Source organism: Ceratotherium simum, chromosome 11 (assembly GCF_057802395.1).
Source record: "Ceratotherium simum simum isolate JZ-2026a chromosome 11, ASM5780239v1, whole genome shotgun sequence".
Classification (NCBI taxonomy): Eukaryota; Metazoa; Chordata; class Mammalia; order Perissodactyla; family Rhinocerotidae; genus Ceratotherium; species Ceratotherium simum.
This window is the reverse complement of record NC_141910.1, coordinates 24,031,776-24,057,682: the sequence shown is the minus strand read 5'-3', so window position 1 is coordinate 24,057,682 and position 25,907 is coordinate 24,031,776. Positions and strand designations below refer to the sequence as shown.

The window sequence follows — 25,907 nt, the reverse complement described above, 5'->3', positions numbered from 1 at the left end:
GAACTCCAGGCCTGAGCAGGACTAGTCCCTAAGAAGCCTCCGTGAGACTCCTAGGTCTAGGCCATTGTAGTCGCTGCCAGAAATATCGATGAGCCCTTACCCTCAAGTTTAGAATGCAAATTCTTACTAGGGCAAATAAAAAGAGAGCTTTTCTCCCCCAGGGATTGGTAGCACCCTCATATCCTTTGATCCCAGCTGGCAAAGCACCACAAGGGACGTCCTAACTGCAGGAGTGGGCAGGGTGGAGGGTTCGGTGTTCCGCCCATTGTGCCTGGCGCGTGAGGTGTTGGTGAACCCGGGCCTGAGGAGTCCCAGCTCCAAGTGGGAGTCGAGCGGAGGCGGAGGAGATGGCTTCCCAGCCGCCACCTCCCCCGAAACCCTGGGAGACCCGCCGAATTCCGGGGGCTGGGCCGGGACCAGGACCCGGCCCCACTTTCCAGTGAGTGTGGGATTCTTCAGGCCGCGAGTTTGGTGGGCCGGAGCGGGGACTTGGCTGGAGGCGGTTGAGGCCGTTGTTGGGGTGCGGCGTCCCCTCCCCCTCTCAACCAGCCCCCACTTGAGGGGGTCGCGGTGAGGCCAGGGCGCCTAGGAGGGGGATTTCGATGTTAGACAGCTGTTTCTGACCCGGCGGTTCTCGGTAGCGACGTTCTCCGGGGGCTCTTGAGCGCCTCTCTGGGTCCCGGTGCTTGGAGGAAAGGGGGTGACTTCCTGCCTCCTTTTGTTTGCGGGACACCTTGAGAGAATCCCTTGACCCCGGTTAAAGCGTTAGACTTTTGGTCTCCAGCAGATGAGAGTGGCATTTGCCCAGCCCCGGCTCTGTAGGGAGCAAAGTCTCTCGTAAGAGCTTTTACCAACCTCTTGGGAAGCTGATGGAAGCCCAGAAGGTCACTTTTATGCAGCTGGAACCCCAGGTAACTCAGCAATGTTTCTGATAGAGGATTGGAGAAGCAACTTAGAGCCGGAGTTGTGATTCTGAGGCCTATAGATGGCTTTTGTGTGCAGAATAGAGTGATTTTTCTAAGGCCTGTGTTTTTTTTGTTTTTAAACAGTATTAAATGGATCTACGACTCAAAAAAGATTAAAATAGAATGAAAGAAGAGTTTCACGGCCTTGTGTGTTTTGTATTGGGCAGATCTGGACATCTTAATTCAGATGATGGGATTCAAATGTCAGATCACCTATAAAAATCCCGAACGTGCTGGGGTGTATTTCTGCTGTGTTCTGAAATCTTGTAATCTTTTATTTAAACTCTAAGATGCTTGAACACAATAGCTACTTAATTTAATAATGATAGATACATAACAAGTAATAAGCTTTGATTATGCTGTTAAGCTGAAGTGACACTTTCTGCTAACTTTCTTGTGAGTGGTTTGACTTCTTTTAAAAAAAATTTGAACTGCTCTTTGGAAGACAGAGGTTTTATTCTTGCATCTGTTAAAGTTCTATTTATGTAAAATTATTTTTTTTTCGTCGTGAATTATTTTAAACATGTAAAGACTGGTAGAAAGTAAGATAAATACTTGTGTATTCACTCTCAGCTTTAAGAAATAACATTTTGCCAGATTTGCCGCAGATTTTTTTAAAAATAAAAATTAGAGGGGCCGGCCTGGCGGCGTAATGGTTAAGTTCACGCACTCCCCTTCAGCGGACCAAGAGTCACAGGTTCGAATCCCTGGGGGGGACCTACGCACTGCTTATCAAGCCATGCTGTGGCAGGCGTTGCACATATAACATAGAGGAAGATGGGCACAGATGTTAGCTCAGGGCTAATCTTCCTCACCAAAAAAAAAAATTAGAGAAACACTTGAACACTCCCATTCTTTCCTGCGGTAACTGCTGTACCTATTGATGTTTAGTGCACCCAATGTTTTCTTAAAACTTTTTTTATTGAAATAACATTGGTTTATGACGTTATGTAAATTTCAGGTGTACTACATCATTACATTTTGATTTCTGTGTAGACTACATCATGTTCACAGTACACATGTGCCCTTTTACCCCTTTCTTTCTTCCTCCACCCCCCTTCTCTTCTGGTAACCACCAATATATTCTCTGTGTCTATATGTTTGTTTGTTGTTGTTGTTTTTATCTTCCACATATGAATGAAATAAGGTATTTGGCTTTCTGTCTGACACGTTTCACTTAGCATAATACCCTCGAGGTCCATCCATATGGTCACAAATCGCACGATTTCATCCTTTTTATGGCTGAGTAGTATTCCATTGTATATATATACCACATCTTCTTTATCCATTCATCCGTTGATGGGCGCTTAGGTTGTTTCCAAGCCTTGGCTATTGTGAATAATGCTGCAATGAACATAGGGGTGTTGTATATCTTTTAAAATTAGTGTTTTCATCTTCTTTGGCTAAATATGCAGAAGTGGTATAGCTGGATCATATAGTAGTTCTAGTCTTAATTTTTTGAGGAATCTCCATACTATTTTCCATAGTGGCTGCACCAGTTTACATTCCCATCAGCAGTGTATGAGGGTTCCCTTTTCTCCATATCCTCTCCAACACTTCTTATTTCTTGTCTTTTTAATAATAGCCATTCTGACAGGCATAAAGTGATACTTCACTGTAGTTTTGATCTGCATTTCCCTAATAATCAGTGATGTTGAACATCTTTTCTTGTGCCTTTTGGGTATCTTATAGCTTCGTTGGAAAAATGTCTGTTCAGATCCTCTGCCCATTTTTTAATTGGGTGGTTTGTTTTTTTGTAATAGAGTTGTATGAATTCTTTATATATTTTGGATATTAACCTCTTATCAGATATGTGATTTGCAAATATCTTCTCCCAATTTTTAGGTTATCTTTTTGTTTCTGTTGATGGTTTCCTTTGCTGTGCAGAAGCTTTTTAGTTTGATTTAGTCCTGTTTGTTTATTTTTTGTTTTGTTTCCCTTGCCTGAGAAGACATGATATTCAAAAAGATACTGCTAAGGCTGATGTCAAAGAGCGTGCTGCCTATGTTTTCTTCTAGAAGTTTCATAGTTTCAGGTCTTACATTCAAGTCTTTAATCCATTTGGAGTTAATTTTTGTGTATGGTGTAAGGTAAGGGTCTACTTTCATTTTTTTGCATGTGGCTGTCCAGTTTTCCCAACACCATTTATTTTTTATTTTTTTATTTTTTTAATTCTTTTTTTGTTTCCCCCCCCAAAGCCCCAGTAGATAGTTGTACGTCATAGCTGCACATCCTTCTAGTTGCTGTATGTGGGACGCGGCCTCAGCATGGCCAGAGAAGTGGTGCGTCAGTGTGCGCCTGGGATCCAAACCCGGGCCGCCAGCAGCGGAGCGTGTGCGCCCAACCGCTAAGCCACGGGACCGGCCCCCAACACCATTTATTGAAGAGATTTTTCTTTCTCCATTTTATGTTCTTGGCTGCTTTGTCAAAGATTAGTTGTCCATAGGTGTTTGGGTTTATTTCTGGGCTCTCAATTCTGTTCCATTATCTGTGTGTCTGTTTTTGTGCCAGTACCATGCTGTTTTTTTTTTTTTTTTTTTCCTTTTTTTTTTTTTTTTTTTTTAGTACCATGCTGTTTTGATCACTATAGCTTTGTAGTATATTTTGAAATCAGGGAGTGTGGTACCTCCAGCTTTGTTCTTTCTTTCTTTTCTTTTCTTTCTTTTTTTTTTTTTTGTGAGGAAGATTGGCCTTGAGCTAACATTCCTTGCCCATGTTCCTCTTTTTGCTGAGGAAGATCAGCCCTGAGCTAACATCTGTGCCATTCTTCCTCTATTTTGTATATGGGGTGCCACCACAGCATGGCTTGATGAGTGGTGCATAGGTCCGTGCCCAGGACCCAAACCTGTGAACCCAGGGCTGCCAAAGCGGAGTGCGAGAACTTGACCACTACCCCTCTGGGCCAGCCCCTCCAGCTTTGTTCTTTTTTCTCAGGGTTGCTTTGGCTATTCGAGGGCTTCTGTTGTTCTATATAAATTTTAGGATTCTTTGTTCTATTTTTGTGAAAAACGTCATTGGGACTTTGATAGAGATTTCCTTGAATCTGTAGATTGTTTTAGGAAGTATAGACATTTAACTGTGTTAATTCCTCCAATCCGTGAGTGTGGAGTATCTTTCCATTTCTTTATGTCTACTTCAGTTTCTTTCAATGATGTTTTATAGTTTTCAGTGTACAGGTCTTTCACTTCTGATCATTAAATTTATTCCTGGGGGGCCGGCCCCGTGGCTTAGCGGTTAAGTGCACGCGCTCCGCTGCTGGCGGCCTGGGTTCGGATCCTGGGCGTGCACAGACACACCGCTTCTCCAGCCATGCTGAGGCCGCGTCCCACATACAGCAACTAGAAGGATGTGCAGCTATGACATACAACAATCTACTGGGGCTTTGGAGGGAAAAAATAAATAAATAAAATCTTTAAAAAAAAAAATTTATTCCTAGGTATTCTTTTTGTTGCAATTGTAAATGGGATTGTATTCTTGATTTCTCTTTCTGCTATTGTTGTTCGTGTATAGAAACACAACTGATTTTTGTATGTTGATTTTGTACCTTGCACCTTTACTATATTTATTATTTTTTTAATAGTTTTTTGGTGAATTCTTTAGGGTTTTCTATATGTAAAATTATGTCACCTGCAAATAGTGACAGTTTTACTTCCTTGCCAATTTGGATCCCTTTTCTTTTCTTGCCTGATTGCTCTAATTAGGACTTCCAGTATTATGTTAAATAAGAGCAGTGAAAGGGGGCATCCTTGTCTTGTTCCTGTTCTTAGAGGGAAAGCTTTCAGTTTTTCACCATTGAATATGATGTTAGCTGTGGGTTTGTCATATATGGCCTTTATTATGTTGAGGTACTTGCCTTCTATACCCATTTTATTCAGTTTTTATCATAAATGGATGCTGTATCTTGTCGAATGCTTTCTCGGCACCTATTTGGATGATCATTTGATTTTTATTCTTCATTTTGTTGATGTGGTGTATCATGTTGATTGATTTGCAGGTTTTGAACCATCTCTGCATCCCTGGAATAAATCCCACTTGATCATGTTGTGTGATCCTTTTAATGTATTATTGTATTTGATTTGCTAATATTTTGTTGAGGATTTTTGCATTTATGTTTGTCAGTGATGTTGTCCTGTAATTTTCTTAGCTCCTTTGTCGAAAATTAGCTGTCCGTATATGTGTGGTTTTATTTCTGAGCTTTCAATTCTGTTCCATTGATCTGTGTGTCTGTTTTTGTACCAGTACCCTGCTGTTTTGATTACTATTGCGTTGTAGTATCTTTTGAAGTCAGGGATTGTGATGCCTCCAGCTCTGTTCTTTTTTCTGAGGATTGCTTTAGCTATTCGGGGTCTTTTGTTGCCCCGTATGAATTTTAGTATTCTTTTTTCTATTTTCATGAAGAGTGTCATTGGGATTCTGATTGGGATTGCGTTGAATCTGTAGATTGCTTTAGGTAATATAGACATTTTAACTATGTTTATTCTTCCAATCCATGTGCATGGGATGTCTTTCCATTTCTTTATGTCATTATCGATTTCTTTCAGTAACATCTTCAGTATTTTCTTTTAAATGTTCATCTTTTCACATTCATATCTGTAATCCACCTAGAACTGACTTTGTTGTACAAAAATCAATGTGAAATAGGGAGTCTAATTTTTTCTCAATGTGGATAACTAATTCTCCCAGCGCCATTTATTGAGTAGTCTATTCCATGCTAGTTTATAATGTAATCTATATCATATCAGGTTTCCCTAAATGTGTGGTTCTGTTTTGGGGACTTTCTTATATGTTCTATTGGTCTATTTGTCTATTCTTTTTTTTTTTTTTTTTTTTTTAGATTTTATTTATTTTATTTTTTCCCCCCAAAGCCCCAGTAGATAGTTGTATGTCATAGCTGCACATCCTTCTAGTTGCTGTATGTGGGACTCGGCCTCAGGATGGACGGAGAAGTGGTGCCTCGATGCACACCCGGGATCCGAACCCGGGCCACCAGCATCGCAGCGCGCGCACTTAACCACCAAGCCACAGGGCCGGCCCATATTTGTCTATTCTTATGGTAGCACCACACTGTCTTTATAAAAAATTTTGATATTTGGTATGTCAAGAGCCTCCACACATTGTTGTCCTTCAAAATTGTCTCTGTTACACTTAGCATTTATAGAAAGACTTCCTGGGATTTTTATTGGAACTTTTATTTATAGATCAAGTAAGTCTTTCCATCCATGAATATTGTATAAGGTACAATTGGTGAGAATTTTGACCTTCTTTTTTGCCTTAAATAATGTTTCATAATTGTCTGCATGACGTTCTTTCCCAGTTTTTATAAGATACAGATATTGTATCTAGCATAATATCAGACTCTTAATTTGTTCTGATGGTTTGGTTGAATTTCTCTTGAGTTCCATGTTGACAGTCCTACCATTTACAAATAAGCCAGTAGAGATAGCCAACATCCTTGTATTAGTCCTGACTTTCATTGGAATGCTTCTCAAGTCTGACTATTAAATATGATGTTTGCTATTTGTTTTTGATAGATATCTTGTCAAACTTCTCTCTCTCTACCTTGCTCAGATTTTTATTATGAAGGAATATTAAATTTTATGAATGACTTTTTCTATATTTGTTGAGATAATTATATGTATTTTTCTTTTAATATGAAAATTGGTTTATTGCATCAGTTAACTTTCTGATGTTGAATCATCCTTGTATTTCTGGATGAACTGCTTAATTGTGATTTTTTTAATACAATGCTGAAGTCTATTCTGATATTTTAAGATATTTGTGTATATATTCTCGGAGAAATTGGCCTACAAATTTTTTTCTTTGTATTAAACCTCTCTGGTTTTGCATCAGAAGTTTTATAGCTACAGAATTTTTTCTATTGAGTCTAAGTTTTATTCCTTTATGGATAGACTATCTTCTCTTTAGTAGCCTTTAAGATTTTACCTGATACCTTGACTCTCTGCAGCTTTATTAGGCTCTATTCAGGTATGAATATTCTCACACACGCGTATATATACATGTATATTTTTTCCTCCTGCTCGATAGCTACAGTGTTCATGCTCCTTACCTAGTGTTCCGTCTGAGGATTCATGTCTTTCTTTAATTCAGGAAAATTCTCACCAGTTATATCTTTAAATATTGTTTTGAGAGCTATTCTTTCCCATCTCTTCTTCTGGAACTCCTATTAAATATTATATCAGAAATAGTTTCTGCTATAAGTAACAATATCTAACTTACTGTGCTTTGGTCTATAAAGACATTTATTGTTTAGTTAACAAGAAGTCTAGTGATCTGGTAGCTCAACATTTTCATCAAGGGACCTACATTTTTCCTGGCTTCCTTTTTTTTTCTGTCAGCTTTCTAACAGTTTCCACCAGCTCTGTCTTACTCTTGCTCCTTTACTAGGAATCTTTTTTCCTCTGGCTGCTTTCAAGATTTTCTCTTTGTTTTTGGTTTTCAGCAATTATGATTTGTTGAGCTTCAGTGTGGTTTTCTTACTATTATTTTGGGTAGGATTCATGGAAATATTTGAATCTGACTTGATGTCTTTCATTTCAGAAAAATCTCAGCCATTATCTCTTCAAATATTGCTTCTGCCCATCATCTTTTCACTCCTTTGACTCCAGTTACATATATGCTCTATGTTTCACTATACACCTCATATCTTACACTCTTTTCTGTATCTATCCTTTTGTTACTCATGCTTCATCCTGGGTATTTTCTTCTGAACTCTCTTCTAGTGCACTAATATTTTTCTTTCAGTATGTCTAATCTGGTATTAAACCAGTCGTTGAGTTCATAGTTTCAAGTCTTTTATTTTTTCAGTTTTAGAATTTCCATTTGGTCCTGCTTTATAGTTTCTATTCTCTGCAGAAAAATCTCAATCTTGCCTTTTTTCCTTGAATATATATAGCATAGTTGTTTAAAGTCTCTGCCTAATAACTCCATTATCTAGATCCCCTATGGATCTCTTTATATTGTCTGATGTTGCTCTTTTTTTTTTTATAACATGTAATTTTGTCATCATATAGGCCCAATTATTTTTTAATGAGAGCTGGACATTGTATAGACAATTTAAAGCTTATATAGACAATTGAGGCTTAGGATGGTATCTTCCTCCAGAGAGTTTTACCTTTGACAGGCACCTTTGGCCACTTGCAATCTAGGATCATTTTAATCCAATCAAGGAATGAGCTAATTTGAAACTGTGGTTTTAATTCCTGCCGGGACTAGTCTATATCCTGTTAAACTTTTTCCCCTTCTAGCGTATGGCCTTTTAAGGTCCCAGTCTGAAGTGTGGGCATTTACCTTGGCCCTCCTCTTTGAGGCTTCTGAACTCTAGTTTTTTTCTCCTTGGCCCAGGGAGTCTATTAAAAGCTCTGCTTAGCTTCTCATCCTGTCAGCCATCTCTTCTGGAATTGACCCTCATCCCTTGAGAAACATCTCAAAATAGGCTCTCAGGGTTTTCTCTTTCTCCTGACTCTTGACTCCATAATTCCTCAGTGCCTTATTCTCTTGTGCTTTAAACGGATAATTTTATATTTTCTCTAGCTTTTCAGTTGTTTTCAGTGGGAGGGTTAGTCTGATTACCTAGAATGCCATTACTTAAAGTAGAATTCCCCCAAGTTCCATAATTCCACTCTGTTCTTTAATTTACAACAACTAATTTTCTTTTCTTTTTTTTTTTTTTTAATTTTATTTATTTATTTATTTTTCCACCAAAGCCCCAGTAGATAGTTGTATGTCATGGCAGCACATCCTTCTAGTTGCTGTATGTGGGACGCGGCCCCAGCATGGCCGGACAAGCAGTGCGTCGGTGCACGCCCGGGATCCGAACCCGGGTCGCCAGCAGCAGAGCGCACACACCTAACCGCTAAGCCACGGGGCCGGCCCACAACAACTAATTTTCTTATTGCCTCATACTTGTAAGATGCATTGTGCCTGTGGGCATGACGTCTAAAATTTCTAATGGAATTTTTTCATATTTACATGTTTTTATTTCATTTCAATTTTTATTTCACAGATGTTATTGCTTCATTTGTCTCTTTGACCATTTTAAACATATTTAGAATCTTCATTGAGCTGTTACATAAAATTCGTTTTTCTTGAATGAATTTTCATTCTTATTGTTGATTTTTGTTAGCTTGGTTTCTTAGTGTTTTTATTTCTTCATATGTGGCATTTTTGATATGTTTATTTTGAGTAGGAATTTTTGAGTTCCATTTTCTCTCCTTTCCCTTCTTCTACGTTTACCTTGTTCTGTCTGGTAGGTTTCCTGTTGCCTGTACCTGTTTCTCAGTACCCACCCACCATTTAAGAATCAGATACAAAAATGGTGGTTTAGATTTAGGATATCACAGATTAAGTCATTGAGTCAAGTAGTGAACTTGTTTCATTTCCTGGATTTGAGGCCTTATCAGAATCTTCCCCCATTCTTAGCTCTGTAACTTTCTAAAAGTCCTACACTGTTGTCAGCAAATTTTATAGTCTCTTTTTAGGAGCCAGGGTGGTGCTTTCCAGCTCCCAGCTTCAAGCCATGAACTAGTTCCATTTGAGTGGAGCACTATTAGTTCTTGTTATTTCCTAGAAACCTGAGTCCTGGCTGTCACTGCCTGATTACAGACCCAGAATTGAGGAACCCCATAGCTTCAGCCCCCTTCATCATTTTCCATTTCTACTTAGTTTCTGTTCCGTAAATCTAAATATGCCTGTTTGTTCTTGCTGTTTTATCTATTATTGCTCCTACTTTGGAACACTGCTGTTTCATCAAAACCTGAATATACTACACTATTTGATAGTTCACTGACCTTTTTTAAAGTTTTATTCCTTTTTTAATGATGTGATACAATCTGAAGTAAACAGTATCAGTCATGAATTATTCTTGCCAAAAATATTAACCGGATTCTAATCAAACCTTTAAATGCAATCTTCAGTTTAACCAAATATATAGAGGATAGAAGTATAAGTTAAGCAACATTTTGGGGAAACACAAATCCAGAATGTGGGACATTCTAGAAGAAAACTGGCTGGACTCTTCAAAAATTCAAGGACATTGAAACAAATGTGATTGTTCTAGTTAGAAGAGAATGAGGACATGAACAACCAAATGCACTGTGTGAACTTTAATTGAATTTTTTTCAAAAAAGCAGCCTAAAAGACATTTTGACTCTTACAACTCAGTGATAAAAAGGCAAATAACCTAATTTTAAAAATGGGCAAAGCATCTGAATAGACATTTCCCCAAAGAAGATCTAAAACTGGCCAATAAGCACATGAAAAGGTACTCAACATCATTAACATCAGGAAAATGAAAATCAGAACCACAGTGAGATACCACTTCACACCCACTAGGATGGCTGTAATAAAAAAGACAGATAATAACAAGTGTTGACAAAATGTGGAGAAGTTGGAACCCTCATGACTGCTGGTGGGAATGTGGAATGGCTTTGGAAAATAATCTGGCAGTTTTTCAAAAGGTTCAACATAGGGTTACGGTATGACCCAGCAATTCCACTCCTAGGTATGTGTACCCAAGCGACATGAAAACATATGTCCACACAAAAACTTGTACATAAACGTTCATAGCAGTGTTAGTCATAATAGCCAAACAGTGGAAACAACCCAAATGTCCATTAATTGATATATGGATAAATATAATTTGGCAATAAAAAACAATGAAGTACTGATACGTGCTACTATATGGATGAAACTTCAAAACATTACATTAAGTGAAAGAAGCCAGTCACAAAATACTACATATTGTATGATTCCACTTACAGTAGATCTTCATTATTTGCAGATTCCATATTTACGAATTCTCCTACTCACTAAAATTCATTTGTAAACCAAAAATCAATACTTGCGGCACTTTCCTGATCATTCACAGACATGTGTATTGCAGTGAAAGTTCTGAGTCATCTCTCAGCTGAGCCTGGACAAAGCAACACTCCGGCTTCTTGCTTCAGCTCTCATACTGTAAACAAGTGTCCTTTTCACAATCTAGTTAGTGCTACATTTTTCACATTTTTGTTAGTGATTTTGTTGTTTTAAAGTGTCCCCTAAGCATAGTACTAAAGTGCTGTCTAGTGTTCCTAAGCCCAAGAAGGCTGTGATGTGCCTTATGGAGAAAATACTTGTGTTAGATAAACTTTGTTCAGATGTGAACAAAGTGCTGTTGGCTGTGAGTTCATTGTTAATGAGTCAACAATGTATATTAAATAAGGTGCGTTTAAACAGAAACATACATAAAACAGATATATTATTGATCAGTAGACAAAAATGTTGTGACCAGAGGCTTGAAGGAACCTCCTAACTCTTTGTTTCCCCCAGGCGCAATGTTTTGGTATTTGCTAATTCAGTGTTTGCAGTTTTGTAGAACATAACTATCACAAATAACACGAATCAACTATATAGGAAATGTCCAGAGTAGACAAACCTGTAGAGACATAAAGTAGATTAGTGGTTGCCTATTGGGAGAGAGCAGGAAATGGGGAGTGATTGCTAATGAATATAGGGTTTCTATTTGGGATGATGAAAATATTCTGGAATTACATATGGTGATAGTTGTACACCTCTGTGAATATATGAAAAACCATTGAATTTTGTACTTTAAATGGGTGAATTTTATGGTGTGGGAATTTTATCTCAATAAAGCTGTTTAAATACAGATGTTTGAGGTTAATGGATATGTTTTGAATATCAGTTGGATAAAGATATGGAATTGTTAATTTTCAAAGATGGGAAAATGGTATTACAGTTTTGTATGAAATATCTTTATTCTTAGGAAATGCATGCTGAGGTATTTAGGAGTAATATATCATGTCTACAAATTAATTTCAAATGGTTCAAGAATTTTTAAAAGATGAGAGAGAGAGCAAATGTGGCGAAATGATAGCAGTTGCTGAATCTAGATAGAGGTGTGTGAGTATTCATTGTACTTTTTTTTTAATTTTTTTTTTTTCTATTTGAAACTTTTCAAAATAAAAAGTTGGCTGGGTGAGACTTTTTGCACATTCAGCACTGAGAATACATCTTGTGTTCTTTTAAGTCACAGGCCTGTTTAGTTGTTCTTATTATGCTGGTTGTAACAGAAAGCAACACTAGACCTGGACACTGAAGGCACTTGTGTATGCCAGAAACAGACAGCGTTAAAACCAGAGAAGAGTAAGAGGAAAGCTCTCTTTTTTTATTATTAAATGTTTAAATTTAATTCCCTATAATTTTTAAAGTAATATATTCATCACAATTTATGAAACAATAAAAGGATATATAAAGAAAAAATAATCTATATTAATAGTCTGTGTGATATATGTGTATTAAATATTCACTAATGAGAGACGCTAGTGTAGTGTTCGTATCAGTACCTGTTATATGCTAAGCACTGTAGTAGATGACGGAGAAACAAAGAAAACTCCTGTGCCTTTAAGGAGCTCACCTTGTACGAGAAGAGGCAGATGTGTAAACAAATGTAAGATATTGTACAAAGCATGGACAAAGAATTGTGGGAAGGACTTCTGATGATGGCAGAATAAGTCATTTAGGGGGAAAAAAACCCTATTGAGGACAAGTAGAAAGCTAAGCAGAATATAAAAACATCTGCTTGAAGGCATTATAGAGCAAATAAGAAGATAAAGATTTATGGAGCCCAGATCCAGGAATTATGAAAATCTATAAGTGAGCATGGCCTTTGAAAATACTTTTCCCATAGAAGCTTCTGATAATTCCAGAAGAAGCAGCTTAGATGATGAGAGGCTAGTTGAATAGCACGTTTGATAGACTCTTGGAGCACGGTTGGAGTTCAAAGGTCCTCAAGAGGTGGTACTGATAAATTACCCACACCTTGTTTTAGGACCCTGAAAAGATACATCTAGATATGAGGGTATAAAAGAAGTAGACAGGCCCTTACAGGAACAGAAGCCCAGCTTCAAATCATCTTAGTTCCTGAAATTAGATTAAGGACATCATGGATTGATATTAGCCCTAGCAGTCAAACTAGAGGATAGTTCAGTTAACAATATCTAGAATGAAACACATCTGGAGGAAGAGACCATCATCTAGAATCTCAAAGTATTGCTACAATTCTTATATGTCTGATGCACAAGCAAAATCAAATAGCCAGACCCAGGGGGAGATTAGAACACATGAATGGAAACTAAGTAAAACAACAGATGAAAAAACAGATTCATAGGGACTCCAGATAATGGAATTACCAAAGAGACTTTAAATAACTATGTTTAATATTGTCGAAGGCAATAAAAGAAAAGATAAAGAATTTTGGTTGAGAATTGGATACTATTAAAAAGAAAAGGAATTTCTAGAACAAAAAATAAAATAACCAAAATTAAGAACTCATTGGGTTTAACAACGAATTAGACACTACTACAGAGGGAACTGGTGACTTAAGAGTACTGTTACTCATGGTACGTTCTGTAGCTACTGAGAGTCTATGGACTGGCTGCTGTTTTTCAAACTATTTGTTGTAAGCAGTCTACAAAAAGATAATGAAAACTTGTGCCAGAATGTAAAGCAACGTTGACACTGAGCACACTATTTAGTTCAATTGGCATTTTCTTGATAGCAAAACTTTCTCTGTGAAGAAAGAATTTGTTGATTTACTTTATGGTGCAAGCTCCTTATCTTGTAGTGGATTGGCCCTTTGAATAGCAGTGACCTAAGGGAAAGTTGGGAAGAAAATGTCCAGGATGAAGTACAAAGAGACAAAAGGACAGAAAATACAGAAAGGAGGGGAAGAGATTTAGGGAATGAAGCAAGGTATAATTTACAAATAGGAAAGATGCATAGTCCTATAACTATTAAAGCAGTGCTTCTCAAAATATTTGTATTAATGACCAATACTTTTTATAAAATACAGTAAAAATATCATAGCAGTGTCAAATTACTTAAACACTTAATCTCATTTTCTTTCTTTTCTCATTATAGTTTGGTACAAATAGTTCATAAACTTAGCACTGATCCACAGACCACACCTTTAAGTAGCATGAGACCAAAGAAATTGAATTCTTAGTTAAAATCCTTGCCACTAAGAGAATTCCAGGCCCATGTGACTTCACTGGTAAATTTCACAAACTTTTTTTGTGTGTGTGAGGAAGATCAGCCCTGAGCTAACATCCGTCCCAATCCTCCTCTTTTTTGCTGAGGAAGACTGGCCCTGGGCTAACATCTGTGCCCATCTTCCTCTACTTTATATGGAACACCGCCATAGCATAGCCTGACAAGCGGTGCGTTGGTGCGTGCTTGGGATCCGAACCCCGGGCCGCCAGCAGCGGAACGCACGCACTTAACCACTACGCCACAGGACCGACCCCTGTTCACAAACTTTTAAGGAAGAAATGATGACACAAACTTTTCTAGAAAATAGAAAAGAAGGACATACACCCCAACTCTTTTTATTCTATTTTTTTGGTGAGAAAGATTGGCCCTAAGCTTACATCTGTTGCCAGTTTTCCTCTTTTTGCTTGAGGAAGATTGTCCCTGAGCTAACACCTGTGCCGGTTGTCTTCTATTTTATATGTGGGACACCACCACAGCATGGCTTGATGAGTGGTGTGTAGGTCTGTGCCCGATATCTGAACCCGTTGAACCTCAGGCCACTGAAGTGGAGGGTGGGAACTTAACCACTACGCCACAGGGCCAGCCCCCTCCCCAAGTCTTTTTAAGAGGCTAGTATAACCTTGGTATCCAAACCTGACAAAGACATTACAATAAAAGCAAATTAGGACATTCTCACTCATGAACATAGATACAAAAAAATCTTCAACGCAATATTGGCAAACCAAATCCAGGAATATATTGTGGCCTACTTGGTTTTACTTGAGGAATGCAGGTTAGCTTTAACATTTGAAAATTCATGTAATTCATCATATTAAGAATATAAAGGAGAAAAATCATCTTGATAGATGCCAAGAAAACCATTTGATAAAGTTAAAGTTCATTCATGGTAAAAACTCTTGGCAAATAGAGATAAAAATAGAAAAGGAACTACTAAATGTACAGCAAACATAGTAATTAATGGTGACATGTTGAAAACTTTCCCTCTGAGATCAGGAATGAGACAATGATGCCTGCTGTCGTGACTTCTATTCAAGATTGTACTGCAGGTCCTAGGTGCGGTATCTTTTTTTTTTTTTCCTGAGGAAGATTCACCCTGAGCTAATATCCATTGCCAATCTTCCTCTTTTTGGCTGAGGAAGATTCTCCCTGAGCTAACATCTGCCAGTCTTCCTGTATTTTGCATGTGGGTCGCCAGCATAGCATGGCTGCCAACAAATGGTGTAGGTCTGCACCCGGGAACTGAACCTGGGCCGCCGAAGTGGAGCATGCTGAACTTAACCACTAGGTCACGGGGCCAGCCCCCCTAGGTGCAGTATCTTAATAATCAAAGCTGTAAGAATTGAAAAGGAAGAAATAAACATATCATTATTCACATACAATATGACTGCAAATCCTTAAGATTCCAGAAAATCCAAAACAAGGTTGCTAGATACAAGGACCATATTCAAAAAAGTCAAGTATTTCTATGTAACAGCAACAAAGTGAAATTTTAGAAAGATACCATTTATAATAGCACCAGAAAAATCAAATATATGGGAATAAATCTAAAGAAAGACCTTTACACAGTAAACTATAAAACGTTGAGACTCAATAAAGTTATTTTTGAAAACCATTATTGAGAAAAAACTTTAGAAGACCTAAGTAAATGGAGCATATATTGTATTCATGCATTGAAACTCTCAATATTATAAAGATGTCGATTACCTCAAATTAATCTGCAGATTCAATGTAATCTCAAACAGAATCTCAATAGGGTTTTTTGAGGGAGAGGGGTGTAGAACTTCAAGCTCTGATTCTGAAACATATATGGAAGTTCAAAGGGTCAAATAGCCAAGACACTCTTGAAGGTAAAGAACCTTGTAGGAGGACTTGTTTTATTGGATAATAAGACCTATTATAAAAGTATAGTAATTAAGGTAGTGCCATTTAGGCGCAAAGATGGACAAATATCTAGTTGTAACTAACGCTGAGAAAATGGACGTGTCTTTTTTTTTTTTTTTTTTGAGGAAGATTGGCCCTGAGCTAATATCTCTTGCCAATCTTTTCTTTTTTTTCCTCCATGAAAGCCGCCAGCACATAGTTGTATATCCTAGTTGTAGGTGCTCCCAGTTCTTCTATGCGGGTTGCCGCCTCAGCATGGCTTGATGAGCAGTGAGTAGGTCTGCGCCCAGGATCTGAACCGGTGAACCCTGGGCCACTGAAGCAAAGTGTGTGAAGTTAACCGCTGCGCCACCAGGCCAGCCCCTGGACAAGTGTCTTAGAAAGAAACCACAGATTGAAGATAATACTAATAATGCCAGCATTAGCAAACAAGAAAATAGCAGAGTTCAGTCAGCTATTTTATCTTATCCATTTTGTCTTGATGCTGAGATTCTAAGCATCTGGATATTAGAAGCTGTTCCTCACTCTTAACACATCTTCAGTAGAATCTGTTGTAATACTAGATATATGAGGTGTTTAAGAGTTATTATGAATTGAATTTATTGTGTGCTTAAGTTACTATTTTGAATCTTTTTGCTTTTAGATCTGCTGATTTGGGTCCTACTTTATTGACAAGACCTGGACAACCAACACTTACCAGAGTGCCGCCACCTATTCTTCCAAGGCCATCACAGCAGACAGGAAGCAGCAGTGTGAACACTTTCAGACCTGCTTACAGTTCATTTTCTTCTGGATATGGTGCCTATGGAAATTCATTTTATGGAAGCTATAGCCCTTATAGTTATGGATATAACGGGTTGGGCTATAACCGCCTCCGTGTAGATGATCTTCCACCCAGTAGATTTGTTCAGCAAGCTGAAGAAAGCAGCAGAGGTGCATTTCAGTCCATTGAAAGTATTGTGCATGCATTTGCCTCTGTCAGTATGATGATGGATGCTACCTTTTCAGCTGTCTATAACAGTTTCAGGGCTGTATTGGATGTAGCAAATCACTTTTCCCGATTGAAAATACACTTCACAAAGGTTTTTTCAGCTTTTGCATTAGTTAGGACTATAAGGTATCTTTATAGACGGTTACAGCGGATGATAGGTTTAAGAAGAGGCTCTGAGAATGAGGACTTATGGGCGGAAAGTGAAGGAACTGTGGCTTGCCTTGGTGCTGAGGACAGAGCAGCTAATTCAGCAAAATCTTGGCCAATATTCTTGTTCTTTGCTGTTATCCTTGGTGGTCCTTACCTCATCTGGAAACTGCTGTCTACCCACAGTGATGAAGTAACAGGTAAGAATAAGAAAATGGGTTCAAAAACTATATAACAATCTCAGATTTCAAGAGCAGATTTAAATTAGCGTTCTTTATATTTATTTGTATTTAATATTTTGATCCAGTTATATTTTCAGTTAAGAACTTCAACACTGGAAGAGGAGTATGTAGCAAAAACAGGTGTGTTGATTTATTCATTGTTAGTTCAGTTTAACAGTATACATTACCTAAGTACTGTTTACAAGATACTGAACTTGATGCTGTGGAGGTTACAAAGATACATAGGACATAATCCCCCTGCCTTTTGGAAACTTACTGGCAGGGAGGTGGGTGAGACACATATACAGGTAATTGTAATGAGGCAAAAAAGAGTGTGATAAGGAATGTGACAGTTGGGGAGAGAGAAACATAAGGCTTATTGAGCCTTTTTTATATGCAAGATACTGTACTAGGTATTTCGTGTATTTTATCTCATTTAATTCTTAGAACAACCCTAAGAGATAGGAACTATCCTCATTTTACAAGTGACAAAACTGAGGTTCAGAGAAGTCACTTGCCCAAGATCATATCTTTAATAAGGCTGAACCAGAAACAAAACCAGGCCTGTTTGACTCCTACTCTCTCAGACTCCTGCTCTGTCAAATGGTATGGAGTGCTATCTCAATTTAGAAAAGTGAAGCTAATGTTTTTTTGGCTGTTTGTATCCAGGAAGAAGTGGCATCTAGGTTAGATTTTTGAAGGATAGGTAACATTTCATCAGGGAAAAAAAGACGACTATCGGCTTGAACAAAAGTACACAGGCAGGAAATATGAGATTTGTTCAGCAAATGTCCTATAGGATTGAATAGAAGGATAATAAGAAGGCTGAGAAATTAGGTTGAAGGCTAATAGTGGAAGATCTTAATTTCCATGGCAAGACTTAAGCTTCATTTAGTAAGGAAAGGATGATGTTATGGTTGTTTTTGTTTGTTTTTTATTTAGTTAGTTTTACACAGGCTTGTGACATATGTATACAGCGCTCTAAAGAAATGTCTGTCTAAATTGTTTAAGATAGCTCAGTGCAAGTTAAAACAGATTGAAATTGGATGGTAAGATTCATAAAGAATTTTGGGTTATATTTACCTTTGTATTCCCAAAGCTTAACAACCTGCTTGGCAAATAGAATGTGCTTAATAAATATTTATTAATTTGGGGACATAAATTATGATGCTTTTGAATTTGACTGGATGAGAGAGAATGAAGGCCTGAACTAGAGTGTGTGAAAAGCAGGATAGATATAATAGATTCAACAGATTTAGTTATTGGCTAGACATGGTGCGTAGAGGGAAAGGAGGAATCAAAATGCCCTAGACCTTTAAATTTGAGTTATTAGACGGAAAATTTTTTTTCATTGTGGTAACATTGGTTTATAACATTACATAAAGAGATAATGTTTTATTTATTAGTTCAATAAATATTTGTCTAGTGCCTACTACATGCCAGGAGACACAATGCTAGGAGCTAGGGATATAGCATGAATAAAACAGATTAAAAAATTCATGCCCTTGTGACTGTCTAGTGGGGGGAGACAGCAGTAAACAAGTCAAATATATAGTAAGTCAGAAGATAATAAGTGCCATAGGAAAAAAAATAAAGCACAGAAGAGTATTGCAGAGTGCCAGGGTTAGAAAGTGGGGTTACAGAGCTACATACAGTCAGGGAAGGCGTCCCTGAAGGAGCTAAGGGGGTAAGCCTGTAGCTATTTGAGGAAAGTGTTTGAGGCATAAGGAACAGCAAAAGTATTTAAGTGGCAATGTGCCTGGCATGTCATGTGAACAGCAAGGAGACCAATGTGAATGGGCAAAGTGAAAGTAGTAGGAGTTGAAGGAGAGAAGAGTACAGTGAGTAGATGGTATAAGCCTTGTAGACATTTGTAAGAACTTTGGCCTTTATTCTGAAATGGAAAGGCATGGCAGAATTTTGAGCAAAGGAGTGAAAGGATCTGACTTAGGATTTAAAAGGAACACCTTTTTGCTAAGAGTGGTCTTTAGGTAAAACTAGGGCAGAAGAGACCAATCTAGAGAGTCAAGAGGCCATTACAGTAATTCAAGTGAGAGGTGATGGTGGCTTGGCTCATGATAGCAGTGATGCAGGTTTTGAGATGGGGTCACATTCTGGGTATGTGTGAAGGTATGTATGTATGAAGCCAATAAAACAAATATAGAGAAATCACATGGAACAGCTGGTTTATGAGTGATTATCATTAATCTGGTTAGAGTTGTATTGAGTTTGGCATGCCATTGGGACATCCAAGTGGAACTTGAGAAAGTTTCAGAGAGGTGTTTAAAAGGCAAGAGGTAAAAATGAAAGATTTAAGAGTCATCCACATAGAAGTTATAGTTGAAATAGTATAAGTGGATAATATTACTGTGGTAGAGAGAAAAGAAGAGGAAGCAAGATGGAAATCAGGAAGAATGGAAGTAGAACCATGTTATTCCTGTATTATAGAAGCAGAGGTGGAAGGAGGAAGTTTCAAGAAGGGTAAGTTTCATGGTGTCAGGTGCTTCAATAAGATTAGATCAAGAAGTGAGAAAAGATCATTAGATTTGGCATTTGGAGGTCATCAGCTCCAGCAAATAGTTTTAGTAAAGTGGAGGAGACAGAACTTATGGAGGGGGATAAGCAGTAAATAAAGTCAGAAGATGTGAAAAAAGAAAAGATTAGTGGTGAACAGAAGAAGAGAAAAAAAGAATAGCCTAGTTGAGTAAGAGCAAGCTGATGGGGTTGTTCTCAGTTTTTTGTTTGCTTTGTCTTTTAAGAAGTGAGGAGATCTGGGAATGTATTTAGGCTGAAAGAAAGGAGTCAGTAGAGAGGGAGTGGTTTAGATAAGGGAGAGACCGAGAGGAGTCAAATGATGAAGAAGCCTCCTAGAAGATGTAGGAGAGGATGTGATTCAAGAAACCAGGTAAGGGCCGGCCCCGTGGCTTAGCGGTTAAGTGAGAGAGCTCCGCTGCTGGCGGCCCGGGTTCAGATCCCAGGCGCGCACCGACGCGCTGCTTCTCCGGCCATGCTGAGGCCGTGTCCCACATACAGCAACTAGGAGGACGTGCAGCTATGACATACAACTATCTACTGGGGCTTTGGGGGAAAAAAATAAAATAAATAAAATTATAAAAAAAAAAAAAAAAAAAAACAGGTAAAAAGGAGGGCCAGTTTTTTATCTGAGGCAAAAGAGGGAGAAATGGATAATGACAGAGATTTTCAAGAAGTGAAATTGAGGAACCTAAGCCCTATGACTTCTTAGCTGCTTAGAGCAGGGGTCGGCAAACTATGACTTTTCAGCTAAATCTGGCTTGCCCCTGTTTTTGTACAGCCCACAAGCTAAGGATGATTTTTACATTTTTCAATAGTTGGGGGGAAAAAACAAAAGAATACTATTTGTGACGTGAAAATTATATGAAACTCAAATATCAGTGTCCATTAGTAAAGTTTTATTAGAACACAGCCACACTCGTTTGTGTACATATTGTTATGGCTGCTTTTGTACTACAAGAGCAGAATTGCGTAGTTTGCAACAGAGACCCTATGGGGCACTCTCATTGCTTCGCACTTGTCCCACACACCACAAATCTCAGTAATAGTTATAACTTGACAGCATGTTGAGTACCACATGTATTGTTATACTGCAATATTTTTTTTTATTATCAGTGCCACATAAGAAAAGAAGAGACAAATGGACTTTGAATGTCATGCTTTTAAGGCACAGTATAGTTTGGATTATTTTGTTATTGAATTAGCTGGTAAAGCATTGCATTTATCATGTTGTAACACCATAGTGGTGTTAAATGGATATGATATACATCAATATTACCAGACTGAGCACTCCTCACAATATTCCCAACTCACGGGAAATCAACAGTCAGAAAAATTGGAAAATTTAAAATGGAATGTCTCATCACAGTAGAATTTCCTCACCAAAAAAAGGAAAGAAAGAAAAGAAGCCTGCAACCAAATAAGTTTCTGAGAGGCTCATTTGTCAGATAAGCAAGGAAATCTGTTTACTGATGGTGATTGCAACAGCCAAAGAAATGTGTCCAGAGAACGTAAACTGGTTTAAGACTATTAGACTTTCAGTGGTAACAGATTCTTGAAGATTTGGTGGCATTTTGAACAACATCAATAGTCAATTTGAAACAAGGCACGTGATCTCAAATGGATTTCCTTGGCTCATGATGACCCAACAGATATTATTGATACTGCTCAGTTGTTTATTGGAGTCAGTGTTGAATTTGAAGTGACTGAAGAATTAGCCTCTGTGAATAGTCTGCATGGAACAACTACAGACAAGAATATTTTCAGAAGTTGAAAAAAACACTAATTTGGCACATCCTGAAGTAGAATCTTCTAAGATGTGTTGCCACTGATGGTGGTGAGAATATGTATGGAGCAGAAAAAGGCTTAGTTGGGCAAAATTTACAGAGTTTGTGGAAATATAAAGTTTTTTAAAGTCTATAGTTATTCATTATATTACTCATCGGCAGGTACATTGCAGAAAATATTTAAGTTTATTCATGTGTTATTGAATTAGTATTGTCAAAGACAAACTTTAGTCACTCTTGTGGACATAACCATTATCAGTTCTGTAACTTTTTTGTCAGATATAGAAGCTGAAGATTCTGACTTGCCCTACCACACAGCAGTTCTATGACTTAGCAGTGGTTGTTTTATTACTATTTTTTTTAAATTAAGGCCAAGACTGAAATTTTTCTGAACAAGAACTACCATCAGCCACTCTTATTAAACACTTAATGGCATTGAAAGTCAGCTTTTGCTGCAGACTTGGTAATGTTCTTAATGAAGTCAACCTAAAACTATAAGGCAAAATAGCACTTATATGCAAAACTTATGTTGGAGTAAAATTATTTTGACAACAGCTAATGTTGTTTAAATCACAAGTCGTGTCACACTGCTTTATACACCTCCCAGGCTGTCAGAAGTTAAAAAAAGAAGCAATATTTCCATTCCCACACAATTATGCAGCAGGTATACTTTCCAAGCTCAAATACAACACAGAAGTGTTTTTTGGACATCCATGCAAGTGAAAAAGAAATTTCCATATTTTAAAATCCATTTTAGCTGTGCAACTGAGGAGCTTCCACTTAATCTTCATTTGGAATGAAATATTATCATACCCCCAAAATATTCCATTCTTCTCAGTAGTAGACCTGTATTACAAAAAAAGAACTCAATTGCATTATATTTTGAATTTTGTCAAAAAATTATGGAAAAATTTTGTCTCTCGTTATATAGGTAACTATACAGTATCTTCAGTTTTGCCTCATGACCTGCAAAGCCTAAAATATTTACTATTTGACCCTTTACAGAAAAAAATTTGTCAACCCCTGGCTTAAAGTAAGGGAGCTAGAATTTTGAGCTTGAAGAAAAGCAAAAAGTTCATAATAGATATCCTAGTGAACATATTGTTGATTTTACATAGTGTTAATTATAAAATTTACTTTGAGGGAGGGACTTTGCTCTTGGCAAATAAATTTATGCAGGTTGCAAACCATAGCCAGTGAGATATCTGCATTTTCCTTTTGTAAGGTTTACTAACCTAATCCTAATTCTCAATTTGGTTTATAGACAACACCAACTGGGCAAGTGGTGAGGATGACCATGTAGTTGCTAGAGCAGAATATGATTTTGCTGCTGCATCTGAAGAAGAAATTTCTTTCCGTGCTGGTGATATGCTGAATTTAGCTCTCAAAGGTAACAAAACATGAATAAATTGGAATTATCTGTGAATTTTTAGAATTTGTAAATGTATTAAAAACCGCAACAAAGGATCTTGGTCATTGTTAATTAACTCAGAAGTATTTACTAGAACTTCTCATTCATGTCAGTCTAGAACTTCCAAATCTGGGGGAGTGGGGCAGAAATGCTGCAACAGAGTTTTTCCAATAATATTTTACTGAGGTAAGGAAAAATTTTGTTTATATAATCTCTTCAAATTTCAACACACTTGAATTCCCAGCTCTCTTAATCCCCACAGAAAAACATCAGGTAAGCATTAAATGTTAGAAATCTAACAAACCAAAGAAATTTTCTAGCATCATCTAAGCATCGCTGTTGATCTTTGATTGCTGGAACTGGTATGGCTTTCTTTTTTACTTGAATAGTGTTTACTTCAGAGACTCCAACATGAATATTTTAGGAATTACTGTCATGAAGTATTAAAGAGCCTCAGCAAGAAATTTATACACACTTCAGGTTTATTTTTGGACCAGGTCACTAATAGTTCTCAATGGCTCCAGGCAAAGTGGCCTTTTTCTTCATCTTTCCCCAGTAATGATGATCAGAAATTTTGTGGATTTACAAAAAAAAATTCTGGTTTGCTAGAAAAGTCACATTTTTTTGGTAAAGATATTAGTAACAATAACAACAGCTGTCGTTTATAGAATACTTAGTATGTACAAGGCACTGTACTTTACATATTTCATTTACCCGTTATGATAATGCTGTGAAGTGGGTACTGTTGTTATCCTGTCCCTGTTTTACACATGAGGAAACTAAGACTCAGGATGAGTAGATTGTCCAGTATCACAAAGCTAAGATGTGGTGGAGCCTGACGGTGAACCTCGGTTTGTCTGACTTCAAAACCTATACTTTTAACCACTTTGGCTGTTTTTTGTGTGATCTGTTAATGGAAACTTTAGTCTTTTATTGGTTTTAGTCACTCTTTATTTACATAAGGAAAAATGCCTTCAATGTTCAAATCATTAGTTTATTGTGTAAATAATTGAAAAATTTGGATCAAATTTACTAAATCTCTGCCTCATTCCTTCATACACAAAACCTAGGCTTCTAGGTATTATATTCATGTTTATCTTCAAATGAAAATAGCAACTTACTATTTTGGATTTCAAAAGAATGATTTTAAGATTTATTGTTAGAGACAGGGCCAATACAATAATCTAAATAAAGAATAAAGAAGATCAAGTGTGGTTTCTTTCAATTACGTTGTAATATTTCAGAAAAATTTTATGTCTCAGATTATTCAACTGATTGTGCCTTTTGACACTTTGGCTTTGTTTCTTTGCTTTCCTCCATTGCTCAAGTAAAGTATGTTTGAGCATTTAGAACAAAATCAGTCACAAACATGGTTAATTTAAGTGTTTTATTTTTTTCTTTTATTATAGAGTATTAAACATAAAAATGGCATATTGTGCCTAAATTATAATGTTGAACTAAAACTCCAGCAGTTAAAACAGCTTTTTAAAGACATGGATAAAATAAGTGGGAGAATACCAAAATACAAAACTAAATAACCTTTCCTACTTTGAGCTTAGAGTATTATGTTTAACCTTTTGTCATGTGACTAGTGATAACTGAGGTCTTCAATTTTTGCCCAGCTTGGATTAAAATTAACATTCACTATCTTCAGGATTGATTATCACAATCACATAGAATGAATTTTATATTTTGGCCAAAAGTATATAAAGAGAGCTGGCTTATGTAAAGGTATATATTTATTTTCTGTACTTACTCTCAACTTACCCTATTGAGAAGGAATGAGATATTCATTCCTTAAATTCCAATTTAAAATATGAAAGACATTGATGTTAGTTTTCAGCTTTGAGGAGAACTGAATCTCCTTACTCTATAAATGGACCGACTGATATAAACTTTATGCTCTTCAAGGTTGCTAAAATTATTTAATAAGTATAAAATAAAAAGTATAATATAGGAAGTAACCCTACACTTGTTAAGCCTACTCATCATTTGATTTTGAATATGCTTGTATATACTATTTGTTTATATATTTTATTATGTAAGTGTAACAGATTTTACTTAATATTTTACTGTCAATATTCTGTTGGACCTCCTAAGTATGTTATAATTACAAGGCTGTCTTTTCTTCCATCAGAACAGCAACCCAGAGTGCGTGGTTGGCTCCTGGCTAGCCTTGATGGTCAAACAACAGGACTTATACCTGCTAATTATGTCAAAATTCTTGGTAAAAGAAGAGGTAGAAAAACAGTGGAATCCAGTAAAATTCCCAAGCAGCAACAGTCTTTTACCAACACAACACTAATTAAAGGAGCCACGGCTGCTGATTCTTTGGATGAACAGGAAGCTGCCTTTGAATCTGTTTTTGTTGAAACTAATAAGCTTCCAGTTGCACCTGATTCCACTGGGAAGAGTGGAGATAAACAAGATCTTTGATATCTTTCATGTTTGCCTGCAGTTGAACTATAGAGTACTTTTAAAAAATTATTTCTTACAAAGAAATTAATCTACAATCCAATGAAAACATTTGTTAATGGCTATTCCAGGTGTTTTGCTGCTAGAAATTATTAAAGTTGTACACTAGTATGTTGGTCTAGTGACCTGGTTACCTTTTACAAGTTATTGGACCACAAGGATGTTTGTTTCACCAGGATTTTAAGATTAAGAAGACTGCTATCATTTTCATCTTATTTAAAACTCTACGTTTATTGAAGGAGTAAGATTAATGAACTGTAGAATACATTGTTTGCTACAGTAGGGATTGTTAATGCTTTTTAAAGTTGTAGATTAATTGACTTGGAATCCTCAGAAATTGAATGATAACATAAATATGAGAACAAGCAAAGAGGCTAATTTTTTTTTACAACTTTAAACTTAATAAAATTTTTCTGATCTGTGTTA

The 25,907-nt window shown here is 37.0% G+C and overlaps 1 protein-coding gene across 1 annotated transcript; it reads left to right on the top strand.

Moving 5' to 3' along the window:
* Positions 1 to 25: 25 nt before the first annotated feature.
* On the top strand, positions 26 to 25,907 carry PEX13 (peroxisomal biogenesis factor 13). Its single transcript, XM_004435654.3, has 4 exons — positions 26 to 439; positions 16,561 to 17,255; positions 22,860 to 22,985; positions 25,144 to 25,907. The coding sequence occupies exons 1-4, from the start codon at positions 348 to 350 to the stop codon at positions 25,440 to 25,442; spliced, it is 1,212 nt and encodes a 403-aa protein (XP_004435711.1). The 5' UTR covers positions 26 to 347; the 3' UTR covers positions 25,443 to 25,907.

What these genes read in the sequence shown, in the direction of transcription:
- PEX13 (XM_004435654.3), top strand. Translation starts at nt 348, where the DNA reads ATGGCTTCCCAGCCGCCACCTCCCCCGAAACCCTGGGAGACCCGCCGA. An exon ending in CCACAGTGATGAAGTAACAG is followed by an intron (nt 17,256 to 22,859) that starts GTAAGAATAAGA and finishes TTTGGTTTATAG; the next exon opens with ACAACACCAACTGGGCAAGT. An exon ending in GCTGAATTTAGCTCTCAAAG is followed by an intron (nt 22,986 to 25,143) that starts GTAACAAAACAT and finishes TTCTTCCATCAG; the next exon opens with AACAGCAACCCAGAGTGCGT.